This window comes from Aptenodytes patagonicus, chromosome 10 (assembly GCF_965638725.1).
Source record: "Aptenodytes patagonicus chromosome 10, bAptPat1.pri.cur, whole genome shotgun sequence".
Lineage (NCBI taxonomy): Eukaryota > Metazoa > Chordata > Aves > Sphenisciformes > Spheniscidae > Aptenodytes > Aptenodytes patagonicus.
Genome location: NC_134958.1, coordinates 15,920,457 through 15,947,797, shown reverse-complemented (window position 1 = coordinate 15,947,797; position 27,341 = coordinate 15,920,457). Strand labels below are relative to the sequence as shown.

The 27,341-nt window shown below is 37.7% G+C and overlaps 1 protein-coding gene across 6 annotated transcripts in view; it reads right to left on the bottom strand.

The window, feature by feature from the left end:
- The window catches only part of TCF12 (transcription factor 12), a 177,246-nt gene extending 150,080 nt beyond the window's left edge, over nucleotides 1-27,166 (bottom strand). For 2 of the 6 annotated variants that reach the window (XM_076348256.1, XM_076348260.1), the window contains exons 1-3: nucleotides 27,044-27,166; nucleotides 25,730-25,829; nucleotides 24,845-24,917 (exon numbers count right to left, since the gene is read on the bottom strand). In XM_076348256.1, coding sequence (XP_076204371.1) covers nucleotides 24,845-24,917; nucleotides 25,730-25,804 — 148 coding nt within the window. In that variant the 5' untranslated portion in view covers nucleotides 25,805-25,829; nucleotides 27,044-27,166. Of the gene's footprint in view, nucleotides 1-24,844; nucleotides 24,918-25,729; nucleotides 25,903-26,212; nucleotides 26,321-27,043 lie in introns of those variants that run through there. The other 4 variants (XM_076348261.1, XM_076348262.1, XM_076348257.1 and 1 more) reach the window with 3 other exon arrangements.
- Between the last annotated feature and the right edge of the window lie 175 nt (nucleotides 27,167-27,341).

The window sequence follows — 27,341 nt, the reverse complement described above, 5'->3', positions numbered from 1 at the left end:
GAACTATCTGTATCTTTGTAGTTTTTGTGGTTTAACCCAGCAGGCAGCTAAACACCACACAGCCGTTCGCTCACTCCCCTCCAGTGGGATGAGGGAGAGAATTGAAAAAAAGGTAAAACTCGTGGGTTGAGATAAAGACAATTTAATAGAACAGAAAAGGAAGGAAAAATAATAATAATAATAATAATAATAATAATAATAATAATGATAAAAGAATATACAAAACAAGTGATGCACAATGCAATTGCTCCCCACCCACTGACCGATGCCCAGCCAGTTCCCGAGCAGCAGCTGCACCCCCCCAGCCAACTCCCTGCAATTTTTTTGTTCAGCATGACTTCATACAATATGGAATATCCCTTTGGCCAGTTTGGGTCAGCTGTCCTGGTTGTGTCCCCTCCCAGCTTCTTGTGCACCTCCAGCCTTCTCAGTCAGTAGAGCATGAGAAGCTGAAAAGTCCTTGCCTTAGTGTAAGCACTGCTCAGCAGTAACTAAAACATCAGTGTGTTATCAACACTATTCTCATACTAAATCCAAAACACAGCACTATACCAGCTACTAGGAAGAAAATTAACTCTATCCCAGCGGAAACCAGGACAGTAGTACAATCTTAAATATTACATGCGGCATTTGCATGGAAAACATTTTCAATCAATATATTAAGTTTATAGTTCTCTTTTACATCTACTACGTCTGTCTTTGGAAGTAAAGATGGCAAAAGGTAAGAATTATTTCACCAGATGTTTTTTCATATTGAAAAAGGTCCCAACTAGATTCAAACAGAGAAAACATCAGTTTCTATTAATGACTGCTGGAATAAAAATGAGAATAAGAGGAGGCAGAAAAAAAAAAAGCAATGGCCACAAAACAAGAATGAGGAGTTCTAGGGACTCTGGGAGTGAGATGGGTTGGGAGGAAGAGTAAACAAGTAAAGGACAAGGAAAAATAAAGAGACAGATATAAACAAAGTGAAAACATTTGAAAAGCACCAAAGAAAATATTTTCTAATAATCAGCATATGTGCACACACATGCATGCACAGCTCCCTGCCCTTTCCTCCTCCTCCTGATCATTTCAGTAAGCGCTCCATGGTAACCTCTCAGATGAACACCGCTGCCTTTGAGCATGCAGGCAAGCGGCCCACAAACAACTTCCAGTAGGCAGGACTCCCTGCACGCTCTCAGCCTTCAGAGCAGGTGAGAGCTGCTGCATCAATGCTGGGCTTCCTCCTAGCTGGAATACGGGAAAGTCAGCTCCTTTTTGTTCTTAGCTAAGCAAGACTCTACTTTTTTGGATGGCAAACAGGAAAGGTGGTCTACATTACTACCTTGAATAGATTTGGCTTTAAAAATAAAAAAACCAAAAACCCCCATACAACCTCTGCCTACATTTTAATCAAGACCAGAAAGGAAAATTAGAGCAGACATCACATGGATAGATTTAAATAAAAAGGACAATTCTTTCTCAATAGCAGGCTCCATTTTATCATCCAGGTGCCACAATAATACTCATTTTCCAACTTAAAAGGAGTTTATCATGTTAAAAAAGATCAGATAACAGTAACAGGCAACATCAGACTATTAATGCCACCACCTCATAGAATAGAGAAAAGTATTTAAGCATGATACTGACTTTGTAAGATTTAGGATACCAGCACACATACAACAGCCCATCCTTTAAGACATTAACATATTGATATTAAATGGTTGGATTAATGGATTATAAAGGAGCAATACCATAAATTAATTCTGATACATCTCAAAGTTGCTGAAAAAGAAAAAAAAGAAAAAAGAAGAGATCAGCATTCTAGAAATATCCCTGGGGAAAAGCTGCACATCATGGCACACATTACCTCTGCCCCTTGTTCATCCATCTGCTGCACCCCAAGGAATGCCACAGGGGAAGCAAACATGTGGAGCACAGCTAATAACAGCAATTCTGTCCATATTAGAAACTAATTATCACCCTTTCCTATCAGGATCAGTGCTTCCAGAATTATAAGCAATTTACCCTACTAAATGTAGTCCAGAATTTAACACTCAATAACTCAATAGCTTATTTAAAAAAACCTGCTGATTTGGACCCATATATAATACAAATTATATTTCTTGTCCTTTCATACAACCCGCTCTCCTGCATCTGAAGATTTAAATTTTTTTTTTTTTTTTTTAGTGAAGGGATGAAGAGAAAGGAACTCTGCTAAAACACAATCCTGTGCATTTTAACTCTCGGCTCAGAACTGCACAATAGCTGTGATTAAGTCTATGTAAATCTAACAAAAAAGACAAACATTGCTTTTGTATTGTATTAGCAATCTTCTGGAAATAACAGCATGAAATCTCATTGCTCCCTACCAACTATATTACTTTTCATTAGATACACAGACCATAAAACTACAAAATGAGATAAAAAGCTGTGAATAGCATTTTGTATACTGACCTTGCAAATAGAAATCAGAGTTTTTCCTTGGTCTGTTTTCATTCTACCAAACTAAAAATTAACAGCTTAGAGAATTGCTGAGATCCCTCCGCATTAAGCTGCTTTATAAGAAAGTAATTATTTACTTCAAAATAATCAAGTTAACATTGTTTTGTTTTAATTAACATCACCTATTTGAGGCACTACTTCTGCATACAAGTGGTCCAAACATTCTGCAGCACAATCCAAAGAAACAAGAAACAGGGAACACCAAGGAAAATCATAATATGAGTGCCAAGACCTGAATGAAGAGCATCAGGTATGGATCAAAACAGTGCTTCTCTCCCAAGGATCTTAATTTCTATTTGTTTTCTATCCATCCACTCCTTGAGCCAAGTACTTTTTTAGCCCTCAACAACCCCAAATTTCCTATCACAGCCTACCAAGATCAAAGTACCCTCTTTCAAATTCCCTCAAAGCCCCTCCTGGTTAGCCAGCAGGTGCCACTTTTTTAAGAAAGACAAGGTCAACATTCCCTTAAGGATTTGAGCAAAACGCCTCCTCGAGCAAGCAGTCTGGGATTCAAACTTGGGTCTGCTCGCTTGAGACTGCACATGGTGGCTCAACGCCTTGAGGCAGCAATGTCAAGAACTGTTAAAGAAGGATTTATAGAAAAGTCTCAAGGATGTAAGTGAAAAGCATTCTAATGAAAATCACCAAACTACTTTGTTTGTACCTTTGAAGAACAGACATTGATATTACTGTATAAAACATTTTCAGATGGAAATGAAACATTCCCCAAAATAATTAATTCAAAAGTAAACAGAACTTAGAGTCAGATGCTGAAGAACTGTAAATACATAGCAGAGCACTACTTTTTGTACACAGCCAAATGTAATAGCAGTATACATTCGAAGTACTTATAAAGCTATCTTTTTTTTTTTAATTAAAATCAAGAACAGTCAAGACTATATTTACAATCAAGTATATCCTTCAGGATAAAGGGATACAAAGAACAAACCTAACGCAAAACACCAGCAACTTGGCTTAATAAGATTACAGTACATTAAAAGGTGCTCATAAGCATTTTCTATAAATGAAATGTAAAGCCTGATGACTACATATGATCCGGAAGACCAGCCTAAGCTCATAATGAAGGTATTGTGACAAAGCTTAGTACCTAAAACACCAACAGAATGGTGTATTTTTGATGTAACTGAAAATTTTACACCAATTATAAGACAGCCATGTTCAAGTGCCTAGTTTTAGGGTAGTAGTGTTCTAGTTTCTATGATCCATTTAACAGTTATAAGGCAGATAATACTGAGTTTATCTAGTAAATAATATTATTCCTTCCTGCAAATCTCACTTCTCAAAATGACAGCATTTTTACAGTGTAATAGCACATGGCTGGAAAATTTAAGCCACATGTCAAGTATCCTTAAAGAAATCAGTAATAATACATGCATATTTAACTCAGTACAAAAGTTTATTTTTCTTGAATGCAATGAAAAAGGGATATTATGATCTTCTATGGGAAAAGCAAACTGGCAGACTAAAGAAATATCAAGAACTGTATCCATTAATTCATTAAGTAATGGCAGTAAAAAGAGAGGGAAAACCAAAACCCAACACCCCTGCACTCCAATCACACATGCCCTCTACCAGTAAACAGCAGTAAGTACTACAGTGAATCAGTAAGTATCAGGAAATTTTGGTTTTGTTTCCTCACCTTTGCAATTTTGAGCATGTTTAACCCCACGCCTACCACATACACACACAGCTGTTCTTATATCATCATCTGCATCCCTCCAGAAAAGAAAACAATCCTACAGAAGTTAATCTAGACTAGTAATGACACCAATTTTCCAAAACAGATTTGTCAGCAACAATGAGAAACAGAATATAGACTGTTCTACCAATATCCTACTTACTTATCTTGTTACTCTTAGATAGATTCAGTAACTAAATTTACATTAAAATAATTGTACAACTGTACTTCAGCATACGATAAATACTGTGTTCCTTAATATCTCAGCATGAATCATTCCCAGGCTTAGGGAAAAAAAAGAAAAATATTTTAAAAGCGTAAAAAAAAGCCAACATCATTTGACTTCACACTTGGTTGTCTGTCCAATCAAAACATCAATTAAGTCAACACCAGTTGAAGTCTTTATTTCTCTAAATGACATCTCAAACCATAGATATAAATAAAATGGAATTTATCTGTGTAAGAGTTACCAGAAGGTCATTGTGCATGCGCAACGCATATAGCATGCTGAGGAGGAAGAACTAAAAAAAGGATACTCTTACACAAGTTAGTCACCCATTCTTGCCGCCATTACCAAAAAAAAAAATTTTAAAAAATTCCCTTCTATAAACTAGAGGGAAGTGCTAAGTCATCAACATCCCCAAACAGAAAGTCAAAACAGAAAGGCCAAAGACAAAAAGGCCAAAATGTGTTATATCCAGCACAGGAACACGTGAACAGTAATAGTAAAACAGAGCTCCAGCTTGAAGAAGTATGTTAGAGGCATATTGAGAAGAGTGTACTTTAAGAACAGAGCCAGCTCTCTCCTCACACACTGCCGCATATGCAGGCATCTGCAAGGCACTTCCAGTATCAGGCCATACGCATGTCCAAAAAGCAACAGAGAACAATTTACAGCTATGAAAGCACACCTCTCTTGGACTTCTATTTCCCTACAAATAATCTTGTAAAAGAGTGAATGACTACTGAACAAACACAAAAGGTCAGAGGCAACAACTTCCAAATAACTGGCATTGCCCCAAGCCATTAGAACAGAGTTATGGATAGGCAGATGACACAGTTTCTGAACCTAAATTTCCACACCCCAAAAAACCTTAGCATCCTGGTTGAGCTCTTTCCCTCTGAAGAGCCAAACCCTAACAGCCTGTTTCTGCTATCAAAACCAGGCTGGCAGTAAGAGCAGAATGAATTTGTTCACTGCAGAAAATAAAACACAACCAAGCTCCACCACGTGTGCAGTGCTAGCTGTACAAGCAAATGGCTTTCAGCCAGCTTGACTCCTATCAGTCGCAGGCAGGAAGAAAACCAGACAGGCCACTTAAGCAAAGGCTTGTTCACTGTGGGACAGCAACAGAAGATTTATTTGCACAATTGGAGCCATTATGCCAATAACTTCTGTTCACTGACACCCTTTACAGAAATCCACATGGTTACCTTCCCTCAAAGGAAAAAGTTACGGCACAGAGATAATTAGAATACACAGCAATAGTCCCAAAATGGCTGAGACCATGTGAATTTAGATACAAGTGGGTAAAGAGAAGAGTAAAAACTGCCAGCATGCAAGTGGCTTCAATACAGACGTAGTATGGGATTGTTAATCCAGCATCTAAACCAAATTCCAACAGTAATACCCTGTCCTATAAAGGTAATGCCACTACTTCAAGTATATTATATTAGGTATGAAATGCTTAGTCTTGTAGAAACTTTACATCAACACTTCTTTTGCAGTCTATACATGATTCAAATGAAAACCCCCAACTAAACCAGGTATAAGTGCTTGACTTTTAACCATACAGATAATATCACTGACATGTTCACTGGTCTAAAGTTACATCCTTTACTCAACTGAGATAAATGTAAATTAATCTAAAGCCTGGGAAAACAAACAAAGGAAATACTAACTGGACATACTCTATCAATTCATTTAAGATCAGGAAAAAAAATAACCAATAATAAAGAATTCAAAAAGTGCTTAAGAATAATGTCAGAAGACTACCAAAATAAAAGTGACCAGCAAGAAAAAAAGCAAGCTTCTAAAATGATTAAGAAGGATAAGGTATTCTAAGAAGCTGTGATAAATTGGAGTAAATTTATGTAGAAACAGAAATACTAACACTAGATTACCTGGCAGAACTTAAAAGAAGATAAAAGCCCCAAAAATTATTTAAGTGGAAAGTGACAAAGTTGACAAAAATTAACAAATTTCACTGAATTAGCAAATGCTCACTGAAATTCCACGTGTTTAGAGATAACAATCAAAACACAAAGACCAAAAATGTTTTGGATAAATGAAAAGGAGAGATTCCTTTCCCTGAGAAATGAGATTATACCAGAATTAAAGATTCAGCAACCCGTATCACAGCCTCAGCCCATTTGCATAATGTGATAGAGCAGGATCAAGGAGGAAAGGCAGCCGGTATTTCAGTGCTGACAGAAGCGGGACACCAGATACCTCTAGTGCATTTTCACTTCCAGTTTGTTCATTACTACTACTGTTACAGAACACAACATGGTATTTCACAAGTGTAAGCATGCTTTACATTTTAAGCTTTTTTTTTTTTTTAAAGGAAAACAAAAAAGGCACAGTCCTCACACAACAGATACAGATACCAAATTTGCATGTCATCATAAAGGTGCCCAGGATTTTCAAAGAAAAGGTATCAGACTTCTGAGAAATGAAGTCATTCCCTACCTTGTTAAATTTTATCTGAGTAAGTTCAACAAACTTCCTAAGAAGAAATAATATCATTTTCAATAGTATAATTCCAGATGCATGCCAATTAGTTCTATATATTGAGTGTGTATTTCAAAGATCATTTCCAAAAGGGCTGGAAACAAATAATTATCTTTATTTATCAGATTAAAAAAAAATCTGCCTGCATCTAAAAATCAGTCATGAGGCTTCAGAGGAAAAAGCAGGCTAAAAACATATTTAAAAGCCTATTCCTAGCCCCATGAGAATACAAAGTCTCAAAATACTAAATCTGTCACTGGTTCAGGGGTGACTGCAGGCACTGCTGTGCCTCCCAATTACATTTTCAGTTGTACACTTCCAGAAATACACATGTGAGAAGAAACTTTAAGACAAGTGATTTTTAAAAGGAAAAAGATTTGAAACTGCTCAAAGGTGATTATGACAATCTTCATTTGAGGCATTCTGGAAGAATATACATACAGTAAAAGTGAATCAAAATATATTTCAGAACACAGTCACTATTCTTATGTCCACACCACTCCACATATCATGTATTCTCTTCTTGTACACCCACAAAAAATATCACTTCTGCAAGACACCACTGTATCAAAAAAGTCACAGCACCAGGAACAGCAATGAAAGAGAAAGTTACTGAATTGTCCCTGGGCATTTTGTCTATCAAGACATGTTAGAAAGATTAACTGAAAGTGAAAAACACAACACAGAATACAGCGTTCGGGACTTGGCATTCATTTGGTTCATACTGTATAAATGCTTGGAGGAATCATATGTTCCTAGAAGCAGTTAACTATATTAATGACATGGATGAAAGCAAGTCTAGGACAATGCAAATGACCAAATAAAATTGAAAAATTATTAAACATCAGCTGAACACCCAGACAAATTCAAATCTACCCGGTGCGAAAGAAGTTAACTTTACTGTTTTTCTTGCTACCCAACAGCAATTATATTAAGAAAGTTTTAATTATGACATTAATACTTACTATTAGAAGCAGCACCACTAACAGACTGTTACAAAAAAGACTCATTCTTTAACAGCTCATCTTTATTTTTCCTTGGAATTAAGAACTAAGTTCATATTAAAAAGAATTAATTCAGAAATTGAGAAGTACTCCACATCAAGGCCAGAACAAAGACATCCCCAACTACCAAAACCAGTAACAGAGACCTGGTAGTGGACAGTAGTAAGCACATGGGAATGGACATGGCCATCTGTATGAAGAACAGCAAGGGCAGAGTAGCACAGTTCTTTATTTCCCAGCTTCAAAGTTGAACACTACTCTTTACAAATGTTGATGCTCTTAAGCTTTGTTCTGAGTTTTTGGATAACGCAATCCTGCCAAAATAAATATGAAAGTTGCTTTCATATTCTGTGTCATTACCACTTAACCCAGACAAATATTCTTCAACAACAAGTTGGAGAAGACATTTATCTACAATAACAAAACAGCAAAGGATCAAACATATACCTTGCACATTAACAACAAAAATTGTTAAGAATCCCCAAAGTTTCTTGCACATCAGGCACGTGGAAAAGCAAATAACCTTCCCACACTAACGGTTTCAACCAGATCAATCTCCTGGAAGATAATTCTACCTCCTGATTTCCCCAGCTTTCTGCATCTCCCCAAATACTAGCTTCAGTGCAAACATCCTACTTCTTATAAAAGCTGCTGTGAAGTTTAAAAATAAGTACCTCAAATCACTTGAACTACAAAAAGATGAGAAAGTTGACATGATTTAAAAAAAAAAAAAAAAAAGAGCCTCAACAAGTATCACATTCAGAAGTTGCTGAAATGTAACCTATAAATTGGGGTGAACAGTTAATTCACCTTCCTAATGGAATGTTTCATTCCTTAAACTGGTTCACACTCTCTCCCCCTTCAGTGTTTTCTAAAACACCGTTCCTGCTAGCTATATCTGAAATTCTATTTAAAATAAAAGAAGAGAGAACAAAGTTACAATTTTTGGAACACCTGTTGTTTTTATCCCAACCTGGTTGATTTTACTGAGGTTTATAAAATGTAAAGCAGCTTTTTTCCCCAAAAAGCTAGAACCAAATATAAAACAACAGTCACAACATGTTAGTTTGGCAAAATACACTAGTTTAATTTCACATTACAAAGGATTGTTTGAGGGCCAAGGCATTGTTTTTCTCTTAAAGGATATTTATGTACAATGTAGGTTTTACTAGTCAAATGTAATTGAGACCAAAGCACGCTCTTAGCATGTAATAAAGTATTTGTTTTCAAAATATCTGTAATGCTTGAAGTCTTCCCCTTTCACATGTATTTACTCATCAGTACTTCTTAAACTTCCCCTTGCATGCCAGAATTATGATATAAGAATTGTGTATTTCACAAAAGGCTCTATTTAATGGTATACAACTATTTTTATGACAGAAGAAAGAAACAAGTTAAAAAGCACTTCAGGGGAGAGAGAGATTAACGTTTTGAAACTAAGTTCTTCGTGATCATTAGGTTAGATGAAATTTGTTTCATAACTTTAAAACACACACTGTTGTAGCACAATTAGCTTTTCCATCTCTGTTAAAGCATAGGGTCTGTCTACAACATCCCAAAGGGTATATATTAAGTATTCAGAATACAGGCACAGGAGCAAATGCAGTCACATTTAACACAGCCTCATTTCTTGTTTCAGTCAGAGTAGGTTTTGTCAAAAGACACACTTGATTACTGAATCTTTTTAGACGACTTGTTACCATATCCATGATTATTAGATCATGGCCATAGGCTAGACACTGGTACATATATCCAGCTGTCAAAGTGAATTTAATCCACTAAATACAAAGGATAGCTATGGACAGGGCTGTTTTCTGTTTATGTATCAGGAAATCTTTTTAGACTAGTAATTTTCTTCCTTGAAGAAATTTAGGTGCTTTCTGCGCCTAAATTTTAATAAATATTATACTATTAATATAAATACTAATAAATATTTATCTGCACTTTCTTATTTGGATTAGATTAAAATAAAATTTACAGAAATGAGAAGCATATGTAATCTGTGAAGGTGTACTGAAAGTTTCTAGAATGTTGCTATGAATCCTAGACTGAAATTTGCATTTCCACATTTTTAAATAACAGAACATACATTTAAAAAGCTGTATAGTAGATACAGTAAGAACTGAATTGAAAAAGAAAAACCCAAAAACTTTATCAACGTAAGTAAAAGATTGAATTAAACAAGCAGAGACATAGAAATTATATACAAAAGGAGGGAGTAGATATTAACACTGAAAATACATGCAAGCTAATTTAACTCTGCTTAGGTCATATGAAGTTACTCCTATTAACCCATTCCAAGTCCACCATTTCCCTGTACTGAGAAAAGTTAAAACACACTTACTGTCTCTTCTACAGTGTGAACACTAGCCCTCATTTTACAGCTGAGGAAACCAGAAAATAGAAAAGGAAAAAAAAGCAGTTCCTCAAAGGGACATAGGAACTATGCAACAAGATATTAACAGAAATTTTGCCTCTTAGCTACATCCTTTAAAACTCAAGATTATCCTCTCTTCATTATGCAATAATACAATCTTGGCAAAAGTTTTTGATGGAGATATTAATGCCTTCTTTAGCTTATTTAAATTACAAAAATAACAGCACTAAGTATCAAGTGAGTAATAATATGTCCTAGGAATTTGCTATTCCTAGTGAATTTCCATGAAAAAAGTCATTAAGACAAACAAATTTCACATTTTGAGAATTTTATATTTTGTTCATAATTCAGTATGCCATATCCCTGTAATTTAACGGATCTGATAAAACAGTAGCATAGATGGAAACTAAACCAGAGGATATTGAAAAGTATTGAATATTTCAAGACGGAAGCTTGTTACATGAATTACATGAGCTGTTCATTTCATTTTAGAATCAGTCATCCAAGTATAAAATTCTTTCAGAATGAGAATTTCAAAAGATAAATACCTAACTTCTCATACTAAACTCATTTTAAATGTTATCTTTGCCAAGCCTGACGAAATCAGACCAGTATTAATACAAACTTACATATTCAGAACACAATGAGCTTATCTCAATGTATTTCAGTGAACCTATTGCCACAACCCCAAAAACAGCGCCTACTCAATCAGTATTAATTGACTCAAAGGCTTAAAAGGACACATAAACAGAACTTTTGTTGGAGCCGTGAAAGACCTTTTTTTCCCCAAACATGACTTGAGACCAACTAGCAAAACAGTTAGAGGAAACTTGAGTTATTAATGTTGTGTTCATTCCCAAGGATAGCTAGAGAGCTTCAGTACCCATGTCCGCTGATGCAGCATTAAATTTGCTTTAAAAGGGAAAACAACAAGCAGACACCCTGCAGAGTCTAATTCCCTTGGTTCACACTCTCAGTGTAATCAAGGCTGACCTCTCCTTGGTACAGGATCTGGTCACCATGCCAAGGTCACTTACACCACGACTTGTCTATCCAGGTTAGACCAACACATGTAGAGACTGTAAGTAACAAGTCCTGTCTAAACTGCTTAGAGCAGCAGCTCAGTAACGCTTCCCAAGGCCAAGCCAACCTGAAGCTGTGCTTCTTTCCTACTCTGAGAAAGGGGCAAGAGGGGGCAAGGATTAAAAAACAAAACCCAAGCTAAAGATCACTAGTATGGCACATGCACACATCTGCTACAGCAGGCAGAAAGTTATTTTCAAGTACAAATAAAGTATTAATTATTTCATTCTTCCTTAACTTCACTCAAAGGAGAAAAAAGAATGAAGTATTTGTTTAATTTTCATCCATATCAATTATTTCAGAGAAAGTGATAAAGCTAAAGACTATGTTCCGTAAAAAGCTGCAAAGGATGGAGCAAGCTATATGGGTAACTTCAAAATTCTTCTCTTCTACAGGCTCTTTCAGTAATAAAGGAACCCTTAAACATGGAAATCCCAGTCCACATGAAAGAATATGCTCTACAGTGTTAATCACATTGTCTCCTGGAGAGAAAAAGTTTTCATTTTTTCTTTATATTCCTCAGTTTAAAAATTTTGATCTTTTTAAATAAGGAAAAAATTAATCAACTCCATCCTCACAGCACATGTAGAAATGAATGTTACTGCTGTCTAGAGTATCTGCGCTATACAAGTTGCCTTTGAACTCCTACACTTCATTCCAGGGAAGAAAACCTCACTTGTCAAGAAAAATTATATACCTGATTGGACACGAGAAATTCACAGCCTTTTCTTAATTTGATAACAAAACACTCCGAGGAAATATTTATACACAAAGATCTATCCGTGTTTGCTGAAAAAGGGATACTACGTAAGGTACATTTTCCAAATAAATACAGAACTGTGCATCTCCACAAGTGATTCTCCCCCATTAGTGTCACATTGAGGGTTCTGCAATATAAATAATACGGGAGCAAGGCAACCATTTCACTTAGAAAAAAGGAACACATCAAGTTGAAAAGCATTATGAATAAAGCAGCATATTTTCACAACTGTTTTGCGATAACCAAAATCATGGAGGAAACTCTCTCAAAATATATTTTCAAACTACTAAAAGGGACAAGTACTGCAGGAAACTATGAAAGTCATACAGTGATACTTTTGCAATAAACACTAGTTAGCTGTTACGACAGCTCAATCTATATATGCATTCAAGCTAAGTATGCTAAATATAAGAATTGTTCACAGTGTAAGATTTTAAAAAGCTGTAGCTTTATGAACAGGGGGTTCAACCAATAATTAGCTGTGAAAAAAAGAAAATCATGTATTTTAAAGAAATCTATACTTCCCGTGCTTTTCACTACAGCTATGTGCTAATACTGACAAGGTACTTTCAGATCAATGCACCAAGCACTTTAGGAGATGCAACAGCTCTGCCAAGAATCCTGCCTTCAAAAGGACTTTCATTGCTATGGCAACAGCATGTTCTCCAGTATCCAATTTGGAGACAACCTATGACACATACATGAGAGATGGCCAAACTCCGACTGATTCCTCACTGCAGCACAAGTCACATTGTCATATACATACCAGTTTTCACTTGCAGAAATATAAGGTACAAAACAGGTTTTTTTTGATGATAGTTCACAGGGCACTTAGGTTACCTACAAATAAACAGCTGCATCTAGGAGAAAAAATGCCATTCACTTTATAAAACAAATATAGACTATTCAAAGGCCAAAAGGAATATAACCATTAGCACAGAATATAAATTGCATTACACAGCATCTCCCATATGCAGGCATTTACCTCTTCTCTGATCCCAATTTCCCCTAACAGGATGGGAGAAAAGGAAAAAGGAAGCGTTAGTACATAGTAAATAAGCAGATTACTGAAGCAGTTACTCAGTACTCAACAAGTATCTTGAAAATAAAGTGGGTTTAATAAGCATAATGGACATGCATAAATCTAAACTCTGGTTTTACTGCATCACTCAAAAAAAAAAGTAATCTCGTATAATGGTTCACCTTCTACCCAGAAATGTATTCACGAATGCACAGCCTTGACGTCTTGAAATTTATTCACCTAACATGTAGAGTTTTAAGCATCCGTGCCATATATATCCCTCTTATACTTTTAAGAGTTGGTATACTACTACATAGGGACTAGTCAGCAATTCAAGCCATTAAAAAGGATAAGAAGGTAATTTAAGTTACTTATCCATTTCTGCACTTTTATTACAAGACAGTTTTCAAAAAGTAGGCAAAAACCAGCCTGTTGTTGATCACCTAAGTTCATTCACCCCAGATGATTAGATATATCTTTCCTGTAACACAATGAGAAACGTAACAACGTGGTTGCATTCTTTACGTTCCTGGCAACCCTAAAATAGTTTAGCAACCTTTAAGATTACTTCTCGTTGTGCAGTACAGCGCTCATATACTGAAGACTAACATACAAGCAGAAACTTTTGTAAAGTTTCTTTTTGTAAAGAATCACAAGCTTCTTTAAAGTCTTGGTGGAAGAAAAAAAGATTAATTTTTACAGAAGTTGACTACTTTCCACTTTAAAGGGGTTGACTTACAAAGAGGGAAAAATAAAAAGCCCTTTTGCTGATTCACGAAGACCCAAAAGACTGTTGGGAGAGTATGTTCTGGAGAGGATATGGTCTCCCATCCTTTAAAGCCTCTCTCTGCTTCCTTTTGAAGTATCAGGTGGTATCTAGCTTGCTTTGCAAGTAGTAATATTACAGATTATTAAAAAAATATTCCAAATAAACTAATGAAATGAACAACTGAAAGGAAAAAAAGATGGGGGTTTTGGTTTGTTTGGGTTTTTGGGAGGTTTTTTTGTTTGGTGGTTGTTTCAGTTTTGGGGGGGGGGGTTGTTGGGGGGTTTTTTTCCAGTTGAGGAGCTTTTTAAATTCCGCATCTTACAAGTACCTGCAAGAAAAATATCTAATACAGATGTTCTTGTCATAAGTAATATTGACAAAGTTCATGCTCCATTTTTTTGTGTGCTTATTACTGTCCTCTGGCAAGGGAATACAATATCAGAGATATTTTCAAGGTTACCAAAATAAAAGCATTACACAGAGCAGGGAACATGTCAGACATTACATGCATTTATACACATAAAGTGACAGAGATGTGCATTTCTTTTATAAAAATCAAACGAAGGAAAAAATTTCTGATTTACCATACCATTCAATCACCTTGCACCTAAGCATCACAAGCACTAGTCTTGCAAAGACATACTACAGAACACAGCCATTTGAACTCTGCAGTAGTAAGCACCACGCATCATTTTTAGAAATATACAAAAGCTTTTCATTACTCCAAAACTCGGTCAATCTTCATTAAATCACCATCTCTTCATAAAAGCCTTGGCTTCATTTAGCATTCAGGAAGATGAAAGAGCAGCTACCCTCCTTATGGATTACTTCTCTATTACAAGAGAATGTTTTGCACGTCAAAAGCAAACATTAAAGGATTAAATGATATTGTCATTTCTGCTCTTGTTTATTTGCAGTGGGCAGTGAATAGAATTGCAAAGAAACAATCTGATTATTTTAAGCTGTGTTCTTTTGCAAGGATTATGACTCATGAAGTTGCTGCATAAAGAAACTGGAACGGGATAGGTGTCGCATTGAAAATCATCGAAACATCACAATATAAAAAAAAAAATGTTTGTCCTACAAGCAAAGCTGTCTGGTTTAATCATTTCACAGAGTAGCCACAATAGCTCTTGGGATAACACCAAGACAATAGTACCTTGCATTCAAATAAACAAAAAATAAAAATATAAACATTGAATTCCATTCTCCTACAGAAGACTAAAAATACTTCAGGAATTTCTGAAGTATATTTATCTCCACAGCATCCTACTAACACTAATGCAACACAGTAGAAAATTCAAGAGATATTTGGTTACAAGACATCCCTGCAGCATGGAAAATGTGAAATTCAATTACTTTATCATGGATTTATCTACATCTTTTAGGCTTTAAACATGTTTTCCAACAGAACTAGAGAAACCAAGTTTGCAAAGCAATGTTATTTTAAATCAAACTCTTTACATTTTTCTCACACATTATATGCTAATAGGTGCAAATCACACTCAGTAAGTTTCATGTTTCGCTAAATCTTCTGTCTGGTTCCCTTCTTATTGCCTCATTCAAGTAAAAAACCAGTTTATTTTGGACTTTTAGATAGATGTTAAAAATGCAGATAGTACATACAAAAACCACCAATGTGCATTCAGTTTTTATTTTAGGTAAGACTTGAAACCATTCAATACACTCAAGATTTTGTCTGTAAAACCTGAACATGGAAGAAGACAGGAGGACTATAAATTAATTCACTCTCCAAAGACACTGATTTACATATTAAAATTAGCAATATATTTTGGTGATACTCTAAACAGAATAAATACAGACACCAGGTAATGCTACAGACCAAGTTCTTGTTTATATTGAATTGGGGTAAACTTTGGTTTAAACTCAATTTCATTTAACACACAGAACATGCACATTCATGGTCTGATATTCATTAGTATTTTACCCACAAAATGTACACAACTAGAAATGACCAAATTTGGATTTTGTTTTACTAGGTATGTTTTTCTAACAATCAGTTCTGCCTATTCATCTTTGTATTTAAAAAGGGGAAAAAATACACCGTCTAAAATGTAATTTTCACAAATCAAGGCTCGGAGTACACTTCTATATAAAACTCCAACCCAGACTAACTTAAGCTTCTCCGTGTTATCACTGCTTCATCTTCATCAGCAGCAAAGAGCTCTTTCAGAGACAAGGCACAAACAAAATGTTTCCTGCAGTTTTGTTCATGCAAAGGAAAGCAGAACAGCAAAAGCAAGTGGTTCAACCTATTACTAGAACTCCACATAACAACCTGAAAAAGACACAGAGATACCACCATTTCTGCAGCTACAACTGGTACAGAAAAAAACGAGTCTGCAATACCAAAAAAAGCAGACTTGAAAAGCATAACATAAATCTCTCACATGCTTACGAGAAACAATATAGGCAAACTTCAGGAGCAAGAAGTCATGTCCACTGCAACAAACAAGATTTATTTCAGAAAAAAAATTTATTAATTCAAAACTGTCAGCTATATGTAAAAAATATCTACCTATTTTCCACTTACCAATTAAGAGAAATTGTGTGTAATACCAGAAATGTACACTTTTTACCTTCTTTTTTAAATGCAATTCTACAGCATGAGCAGTTTTTTTCATAGCACTAATATGGAAGTGTACAACTTCCCTCTCCAAGATGAGACTTACTTAGTTTTATGCTAAGGTTTTACTAGCATTCCTAAAGAGCATTACCCTACTAACAGGACTGTAAAGTAAACCCTTTTTATCAAGTCTCTTTCGCTTCCACCCCCCATTCCAAGTACTTCTTTAAAACACCAGCAACAATTATTTTGATGTGATAAAGCGAGATTTTTCTGCATTACATTGGTAAGAATATGAAGTTTATTTCATTTAAAGCAATTTCAGCTCCTTCTTTCAAAAAAAAAAAAAAAATCACATCCCTAGCATACAAAAAGAATCTAACAAAGTCCTAAAGATTGGTTGGGTACATTTTAGCCTGATTATCCTCTGAAGACAGTGAGATATTATTAAATATAACAAAAGCTGCTCTTTCTGATCATTCTTGGTATTCAGTTAACATCTTCACCAAAAAAGTATGTCCTTTATGTTTTTGAATGTTGTGTTTACAAACACAGCTTTGTTTTACAAATGAAAAAAAACAAGGCATTCATTCAAAACATTAAAAAAAAAATTATCATTATCTCATCTTAGACTCATAATAGAAGAAAAACTTTGCCCCTACAACCACTAGTAAATAATGGATTGTAGTATTTTAAAAGTCCACAAGTACTTCCAAATCATCAGGTTGAGGTATACAATAGAACTGGGGACTTCTAGACTTTCGTATTAATAAAAAACCCAACAAATTGGGTTAAGACAGAAAAAAAATAAAGATTAAAAATACATTTCCTGTCCTCAGAATAATAATTATGCACTGAAATAATACTTTCCCCCCTTTTCTTACAATGCTTAATAACCAAAAAAGTGATTAAGGTGTACACACAATTTAAAACTAGTTATGAGTGTTCAATAACAATCTCCATCAAATAATTCATATGCAGAAGAAAATAATGCCTTTTCTTATTTCTTTATTTACTATTTAAATTTAGTGACTTCCTTACAGGAGAACATACAAAACTAATCAAGTTTTGCTATGTACTTCTGAAGAAGTGCTAACACATTAAATTAGACAATGCCTCTAAAAAAAGCTTTTTAGAGAATATACTTTATTCAGTGAAGTCATTTATTGAAACTGAATTTTCAAATATGATAAACTAATATTTATTTTGAAGGAAATTTATTTTGAAGGAAATTTAAGATAGAAGATTTATTTATTATATCACATAGATCACATCTGGCTCTATAGGTAATCTAAGAAATTTTACAAATCTTCTAAAAATGCTCAATGCTGTTCCCCAAAAACATAATCCTTCAACATTAGAGTACCAAAAAAATAACTGCATCTCCATGGTCAAGGGAAGTCAGCTCAAGAGGTCTAGTAAACTACTCAAGTTTAGGCACATCTTTCAATTTTAAAAATAGTGTCCACAAACTCCTGTCTTACTAAGTGATAAATTATTATATTAGTGCCTTAAACATCCTCCTGTTCATCAATAAATACACACAAATCTCAACCATGAAAAATTACACTAGACCTTTAGCAACTTAAAGAAAATACAGTTTACCAAGTTTATAGGATATAGTAGATTAACAGAAATCATATAACGGTATCTATAGGCTCAACTATGGATAAAGTAGAATTATCCGAGACAAACAGCTGTCATACCAACTTGATAGCAAAATGACTAAGGGGTTAAGTCCTTGTGTGACAGCTGGAAAGAAGTGGGAGGAAGAGGGAACTTTGGCATGTAGGTATGAATGACAAGCTTTTAACATAAGATTCCCTTGCCAAAGACCAAAAAAAGACCACAAACAAATAAAATCAAAAAACCCCAAACCTTAGCAAAAGCTACAGACATAATAAAAGTTCTGCAGTAATTAAGGGACTGAGTACAAGTTCAACTGCCATTAAAGGACACAAAAATACCTAAGAAAACCTCATCTATACTTCTCTTTAAAGAAAAGGAATTCCTCAGATAACATGCAATTTCTCCTCAGCCTCTTTTCAGGAATCTTCCTCCACTTCACGCAAACCTTTAGTCCTCATGTTTACATTTATATCAACACTGCTCTCTGGGTAAATCCAAAAATACAGCAACAGGCAACTCCAAATCATATTCGTTCTCACATGCCATTAAGACCACTCTCCAAAGCATCTGGATACTCTTCATCACTTACAGTAGATCAGAAAAATTTGGCAGACCAAAGAGCTACTGGCTGGGGTGGAGGGTGATGGTGGGAGGTACCCCATCCACATCAAGAAAGGACAAGGCACTACTGCGACCCCAGACCTTCTGAAGCCACCCAGAAGTAACATTGCAAAGATCTTCCTGGCGTTGCGAGACAGTAACATTTATATAGGGATTGGACGTTAGATGCTGTGCTTGCAAACACAGCCATCACATCACTGCTCTCACCAAGGGAAAACTAATTGCTGGAAATAAGAGATCAACTTTTTGAAAGAATGCTTTCTACATGCCAATACAGCAAAAGTTACAGTTTCCCTTACTAACAGTGTCAAGTGTATCTCTAAACAGAAGACAGGCCAAACGCTCCTAAAAATTCTAAAATTAGCTATTTGGAAGACAGCAAGGATTCTGACCAATTGACATGAGGTTCATACCATCACTTTAAGTGGTAACAGCCATTTCAAAACCATAACCAATGGCAATAAATTATGGATGAACACCTACTTATCCGCTCACCAAGCTAGATTCAGAACACCTAGCTGTTCTAGTAACTTTTTTCCTTTTTTTTTTTTAATTCACAAAATAACTCAATAACCACGTGACCACAAACACCTTGCGAGACACTGTCTGCTTTAAAGTTGGGTTATCAGTTCCCTCCATGTGTCCAACATTTTTTTTCTCCTCTTCTTTCTTAAACAGGAATATGGAAGCAGTTACTTAGCCCTTTTACATGCTGTACTTTTCAAGATGGTTCATGGAGTAAGTGTCTGATAATTTATCTTTCCAAAGGGAAGGGGAGGAGGAAAAGAGACAGCAACAGTGCGACAGAAGCTGCCAACAGGCAAGCTGCAGAGTCACATACTTACTAGCATTGTAACACCCTTCTAGGTTTCTAAATGCAATAGGTGAAGGATCCAGACTGAAATCTTCATCTCACTTGCGTTTGGCCCATTTGAAGGCTTATCCATGGGTCTCCCCCACAAACAACTAGAGGGGAAAGAAGCTATGGATACCTTTCTGCTTTCAAGCATGAGGCTTCTACAACTCTTCCCAGGCTCTTCACAAGAGGACAGAATTTAGCACCCCTCAGACCCAAGATGAAATACCAGGTTGCCAGGTCCACTGGTTCACTTTTAATGGAGCTAGAGGACAAACTACATATTAAAAATAAAAATAATAAAAAAGCCACATAGCTGCATGACCTAATGTTTATTTTAACAGGCCACCCTAGATTTCTGGCATTTAACACACAATAAGCTTATCTTCTTTTGAACAGCAAACAAAACCACACAGGATCATAACGTATTTTGGATGACAAAGCCAGAAATACAGATCAAATTCCTGAAATATAGGCCTTCCACATTTTTTTTTTTTTTTTAATTTAAAAGAGTCTGTCATGACCTAACACACTGTAGGACAAGACTGTGACTACATGAGACCTCTCATCAACTCCTTGATTCAGAGATTAGGAGCAAGCACTAGAAATTTCCTGCACCTCAATGGGTGACTGCATCAGAAACACACATAGAACGATATCAGAGAGTTGATTCTTCTTAGGAATCACAGTTCTGATAAAAAGAAGAAAAAATAATGTATTTTGAAAGGTTAGGAGCACTAATTGGCATACATAAAAAGTCTCATCTTTCTGCAGTTTTCTCCAAGGCTGTGATTTGGCTGTCAGAGTTAAGAGTGACTTTTCTCTTCAACACTTGCTGTAGATTAATGAACGCGGCATTTAAAACATTGCCCATCCAGGTAACTCTCCCAAGTTTTTTTGTTTGTTTGTTTTACAAGGAACTGATGATGCAAAACTAAAAAGGAAATAAGAGTTTATGGGACTGACAAACAGTAATCAAGTCAGGTTTTGCTAATTTTGGAAGTACTGTTTGGTAACTTAATAGACCTGCTAAAGAATTGCCATTGTGTCCAGTCTCAAGTCACATGGCCCTAATTTAGGAACGCTCAGGTTAATGGCAGGCTATCAACTTAAATGGTCTTTGCATCAAGCTACTAATTAGTGGCCTATCCCAATCCATTCCTTACAAACTCAGTACATTAGTAGACAGAAGTGGAAAGGGCAGCCTCTTGAATTTGCATAAAAGGGGACCAAGCTGATACTAAATAGATACATTCAGAAGGTTTTTTTGCATGTAGGTCTAGTATGAGGAATGTCTCGGTACACACAAGATTTGTGCCCAATGCTGTCCACACACAAATGCATGTACTCATTTTTTCATGAACTTCAGAAGAATCTTACAGGCAAGAGAAGTGTCATGTTTGGATGACTTAGCTCTTGAACTGTACCTCTTACTTTAAACTCTTACCACTTTGTTTTCTGTTAGATATCCACATTATCTTACTTCAGCTTTTTGACTGATACCTCACATATGCCCGTGCACAGCCACATGCAAAAATAATGCTATTGGTACAATGAGGAGGCTACAAAAATTGAAGATAGTAGGCCACACAGGAAAATATTGTCTCAGACATGTTCTTCTTTAACATCTAAGAAGTTCTTTGCAAAAGAAAAAAGAAGGGGGGGTGATATTTTAGGGTACCACACCTGAGATTAAAAAATTTCAATCGCAGGAAAAATTGAAATTGAGATCAAACCTACCGGGAACCATAGGAAAATTGCACTATTATTGCCCATGGAAGGCACCTGAATATCGTGACTGGATTTTAATGGAGTTACTGTAATAAAGGGCATTGGGCAAAATGGGTAACGATCCAGGTTTGTATTGGCATACATTTTGTGGTTTTGACAAAAGCAAAACAAAGCAAAATTCCACTGTAAATCATAAACACTGCTATTAACCATAGTAGCAACACAGAAAAATTAAATTTTAAATAAAATCTGCAAAAAAGCCTGATTAAAAAGCCCAACAGAGCACGTCTCTGACCTTTGCCTTCTCGTTCTACGATTTCTAAGACAGAAATGCATTTATCTTTACAAGTTGGTTTTGGAGGAGAAAAAAATGGTAAGTTCTGTTTTAATCAAGAGGTAATTAAAACAGGTATGACAAGGAATATTTTGTGGCTTAACTTTTCCAATATGTTTATTTTCACCAGTACTCTGACCAAGTTATTTGACTTTATCATCAGCTTACACGACTTACTGTCATAAGATACTATGATATATCAGATTAGTTCACTTATTTCATCTGCAGCTTTCATTCATAAGTGATTGACTTGTAGAAAGCAAGCCTGCCCCAACAGCAGACTTCAGCTATCTTTTAATCAAAATACAATGTTCATATGTTAATCCATGACAGTATTTTCTTACAACTTAGATATCAGTCATATTAGCTGTTTTATTTATGCAACCCAGTTACACCTATATTTTTACAGCATAATCAACAGAAATATTGCAGAATTATACCAGATCAAGCTTGTTACATCAGAAATAATAACGTACACGCTAGTATTTCCAACACTTCACAAGGCCACACCTGAAAACCAAACAGAACTTAACCATCCTTGAACAGCAACTCATTTGTCCTTTTAAACAGGGGGCTTGGGGGGGGAGGGGGGTGGTGGTGGCAAGGAAAATGCAACATGACCATTCTTTCCTTCTAAATCAGATTTCCCAGAAATATGCAGTCTTAAGAGCCACGCAGACAAGCAATTGATTTTCACCTACTTCATGGGGGCCATTAGGCTGCTGGTGATCTCGAATCACCTATAGGTTGGGGGCGGCGGGCAGAGAAGGTGTTTTCAGATTTGTTTATTTTAAGTTTAAATGAGAAAAGGGGGCTCTTTAATAACAAACAATAAACACATTCTTATTCCAACTAAGAAAAAGAAAACACTTTCCTTTAGTATACTTGTAAAGACATCAGAAAAATAAAACAACCGAGTTTAACGGGAAAGATACTGAAGCAAGCTTCACTTCTGTAATTACCATCAAAATCACAGAAAGTCACTGTAAGAGGTAGCATCATTCCGTATTCAAAGAAAAAATAAAAATACTGTTTAGGAATCTGTGCATGCTGTGCTTTTTGGTACCAGATAGCTCAAAGGAATAAATACCTCCTCCTTTCATGTTTCTCTTTAAAAAGTGGCCTCTAGCACAAAAAAAAAAAAAAAAAAAAAGTTTTCAAACATTGTTTGTCCTAGAAGTTACAGAACACTGGAAATTAAAGCAAGATCACAATTAAATCAGAGTGTTAGAAATTAGATGGCTGTACTTCGTCAATGATCTTAACATAGTCTTTCTACAACACTTAACACTGACTCAGAACACAACTAATATAGAAGTTTGTCACCTCTCACTCCTGCAGAGTAATCCCCCTAGGTCAAGGCTTAGGTCGTAACATTACAAGAATTAGGGCATATAATCCCACTAACCAGTAAATCTCTACAACTAGAAATGTTTTGAATTAAAACCCACAACTATATACCATTATCTTTTCCAAGGGGAATTCAGTTGAGGTTGTAGCTTGTTTGACAGCTGCAGTGTATTGTTCATGATTGGTATCTATGTGATAATATACCACATTGGTAAGGAAATTCAAGGAGTCAATAACACTGTTTCTCCCAAAAAGCTACGTATTCTGGCATTCTCCCTTTTTCTGAGCCATCCAAGGAAAGAAGGGGAAACACTACCTACAAATAGGGCAAGCCGCATTACCTAAGACTGATCTAAGAGGTAAACTAAAAATGAAAGCTTTATTATTCAACAGAAAATTATTCTACTCATTCAGGAAAAGCAAGGGGAAAGGAGGACGAGATGCTCAGGTTGTGCTCCCCACAATAAGTTTTAGCTGCCTGAATGTCTTTTAAAACAAGCTTTTGAGAAACAACTGTCTTGAATACTTGTATTAAAAAAAAAAAAAGAAAAAATATTAACTACATTGTATACGGATTTGCTGTCTTATTATTGCCAATAATTTAAACCTGATGTACTTTCAAAGAGCAAGACAAAACCACTTAGATATTTTAGGAGAGAAAAAGTAAAATGCTTCTTCAAGTATGTTACAATTACCACATTTGCTACGTACTTTCATAAAATTAAACGTGGGAGATAGTCTCCGGAGAGTTTGCAAAATTATACAATTCAGGAGTTTTAAGATGCTTTTAAAAACAAAAATTCTAAAGTGCCACTAAAATGCAAGGTGTCATTTGGACTCTCAAAGTAACAGCTCTGAGAATGTAAGTAGCAAACAGGCGATGTTACTGCACAACTTCAAGCAACTATTTCACTCCTCTACCGGCATTCTAAAAATTTATTTTCATTAGCCTTAACTAAAAACATAAACATTCACTTTGTTGTATTCATAAAAACAAAAATATCACTTCACTGTATTCACAGAAAATAAGCACACACAAACAAGAATAAAACGCATTATCAAAAAGTTACTTTAGTTTCTCTTTTGTAAGTAGTAACCAATATACTATGTATCATTCTTGTAAGGGGTATCTGTTAAAAAAATTGCACTTACTTCCTATTACAGGCTTAGCTTAAAAGTCTCTGAAAACAGCCATTAGGTGGACCTCAATGAAAAGACACTGAAGCCACAAAATACATGCAACATGTAAATAGTTACTAGTTTTCCAGATGCACTGATAAAGGTTCAACATGAGAGAATTCTATTCGTCAAGACTTTGAGAACTACACAGTACCAAAAAATTTTATTAGCCTTACATTTTGCTTAAGAACTGCATTTAGAAGTATATCCTTGAGTCAGGAGTGTTTCATTATTTGGCATTTTACTTAAGTGTTTTCCCCTTTCATACAGGGGCTAGGCAGTTGAACAGGTAAGTTTGATTTTATCAAACAAACAAAACCAAAGAAGCCATTCAGTTTTAACATAACAGAAAAACAGACAACTTCCATGTCAGTATGACTAGAGATACTTAACACTTCACTGTACTGGGACAAGTAGTCTAAGGCATATAGAAGAAAACTGTGGTTAAAGTTAACAAAATATGTTATAAAGTCAGATCAAAACAGCACATCTCTAATTAATCTGAATGTCTTATGAGAATGTGTACAAATGAAAGATTACCATACTTCAAGCACATGAAAACTAAGCTGAAACATCAAGACCTAGTTACGTGAACTTTATGTATCTCGGATGCATCCTACCTGATCCACTGAACTGGCTACTTCCTAGCGTAGTTGGTCTGGTTTTCCCACTATTAACAGGTGGGGAAAACATCTGCAAAACAAGAAAAAAAAGATGCATTTAAATTGGCTTTGAAACTGTGCTAAATTATTAATGTAAACTTAAAAAAAGTTAATAGGAAACAATTGATTGGTTTTTTTGCTAGAAAATAAACAGAATGTAAGATGCATGTTTAGATCCATAAAACCAACAAGCTAAAGTACTCCTTGCAATTTATTAATACCACTAAAATCTCCTTTCTACATGAACACAAACAACTTAAAATTAAAAGGAGACCTACTACTACGATGGCAATTTAAAATAGTTATATATCTTAAATTTTGCTATTTAAAATGTATTTCTTACTGATCTGTGAGTTTAAAATCACTGGATAAAGACAGCTTCTGAGAGGCAGTAGTTTTCTATTATGTTTATAAATCAAGCACCTTTCTGAAATCTGTTAAAAGAATCACACAGAAAATATCTGTAATTTTCTAAGCCAAAATTACTGTACAAACTATCAATGAATAACCTCTGTTATTTACGGGCATTAAATTTTCTTTCAGTTTGTTTAAAAAAAAAAAAGAAAAAAGAAAAAAAAAGCCAAAGTACCAGTGCCACACGCCAGCTTAACAAACGTTAATTATTAGATTATGCCATCACTGGGTCAGCCCGATTTTAACCAGTTAAACCAATTGACCCAGCTGGTATTACAGTATTAAATCTGGAAGTCTAGACATTACATCAAAGTTCAGGTGTCCAACTTGGCTGAGACGGACCCAGCCAAGCCCTGCACGCTGCTGCCCCTACTCCTCAGTTCGCTTTACCACGCAGAAGTCACGAGAAGACCTCGGAGAATATCCTACCGCGCTGAAGTCCAGCAAGTCGCTCAGTTCCTTGTCAGTTCCTATAGCGGCCATCCTCTGCTGCTGGGAATTCATCTTCCTCCGCTCCTCCGATCACCTTCTAGGGCACAGGGAGGGAGGTACAGGGAGTTCTTCACCACGGGGCTGGTGCCGACCCCCGACGCTGAGGAACTAGCAAAGAAGGGCCTCTGGTACCTGCGCCCCTGAGGCGGGGTTAGAGGAATCCCAGGGGAGTCCCCTCTTTACCGGGCGGACTGACGGAATCGGCAGCAGCTTCCCCAAACTAACCAACTCTCCTTAAGTTTCCTCAGGCTCCCTTTTCTCCCTCATTCCACTTCTCCCCCACCTCGAGCAAGGCACAGTCACGCCGCAGCGGGGCTGCCGCCGCCGCCAGGAATTAGGTCCCCCCCAGGCAAGCGAAAGCAAATAAACAGCCGCGGCCCAGCGAAGTCCGGAGAATTAGCGAGAGATTAAGTGACTCACTGCCTCTGCAACAATGGGGCTGACAAGCGGGGCTGGACGTGCCTCAGCAGAGCCATCTCTGCCCCGGCATTACCGACGACCGCTTTCCCCGGCGGTGGCGGCTCTCCCCGCCCGCCCGCGACCGCCGCTCCGCGCTCGGGACCGCGGCGGGGCGGGAGCCGCCCCCGCGCACCGCACGCGCACACGCGGCGCGGGGCCGGGCGCGCGCGCCGCCGCCGGGCGGGGGGAGGGTGTGGGGTGGAATGCGCGTGCGGCGGGGGAGCGAGCGTGCGCGCGCGCGCGGCGGGAGTGGGGGGGCGAGAAGGAGGGGCGGCGGGGTCCGCGCCTTCCCTTGTGCCCGGCGGGCGCCGTGGGGGAGCGGCGGGGGCGCTGCCGCAGCCCCGCTCCCCTCCGAGTTTCGGAGCCGCCCGGCGCGCCGGGGCCGGGCTGCGGCCGCCGCGATCCTTTATGAGCGTTAGGAGCCGCGCGGCGGGTAACGCGCGCTCCGAACGCCGCCCGCGGGGACTCGCTCCTGCCCGGGGCCGGGCGCCACAGCCCGCTGGGGCTCTGCGGCCCGCCCCGCCGCCGCCAGCGACCCCGGCACGCCGCACGCCGCTCCGCCACCCGGGCGGCCGGCCCCGGCTGCCGCCCCTCGGGCTCCCCAGCGGCGCCTCCTCCCCCTTCGCGGCCTCCCCGCCATCCCCGCGGCGGCCCCCGGACGGCCCCGCTCCCGCCCGGCCGCGGCCCCCTGCCCCTCGCCGCCGCCTCTACCCCTGCGAGCGCCCGGCCGCCGCTTCCCTCCCCCCACCGCTCTCTCCCAACTTCTCCCGGCCCCTCACCGCCCGCACTTACCTGCTGCCCCCCGTACGCTCCGGTGACCAGGGCCGGGCCGGCGGCGGCGGGCGGGCCGCGGGCTGGGTGGGAGGCGACGAGCCGAGCGCTCCCCCCCCGCTGGAAGGAACTTGTGGGTTTCCCTCAGGCAGACATTTTTTTGCTTACAGAGCCTCAGCACCACGTTCACGGCTCCGGCTTCGTATCCCTCCGCGCCGAGCGCCGCCACGGCCTTAACCCTTGACGCGCCGCGACGCGCCGCTACCGGCCGGGAGGCGCCGCCGCGGTGGCCGTGGCCCCACGGGGGCCCCTTGGAGCC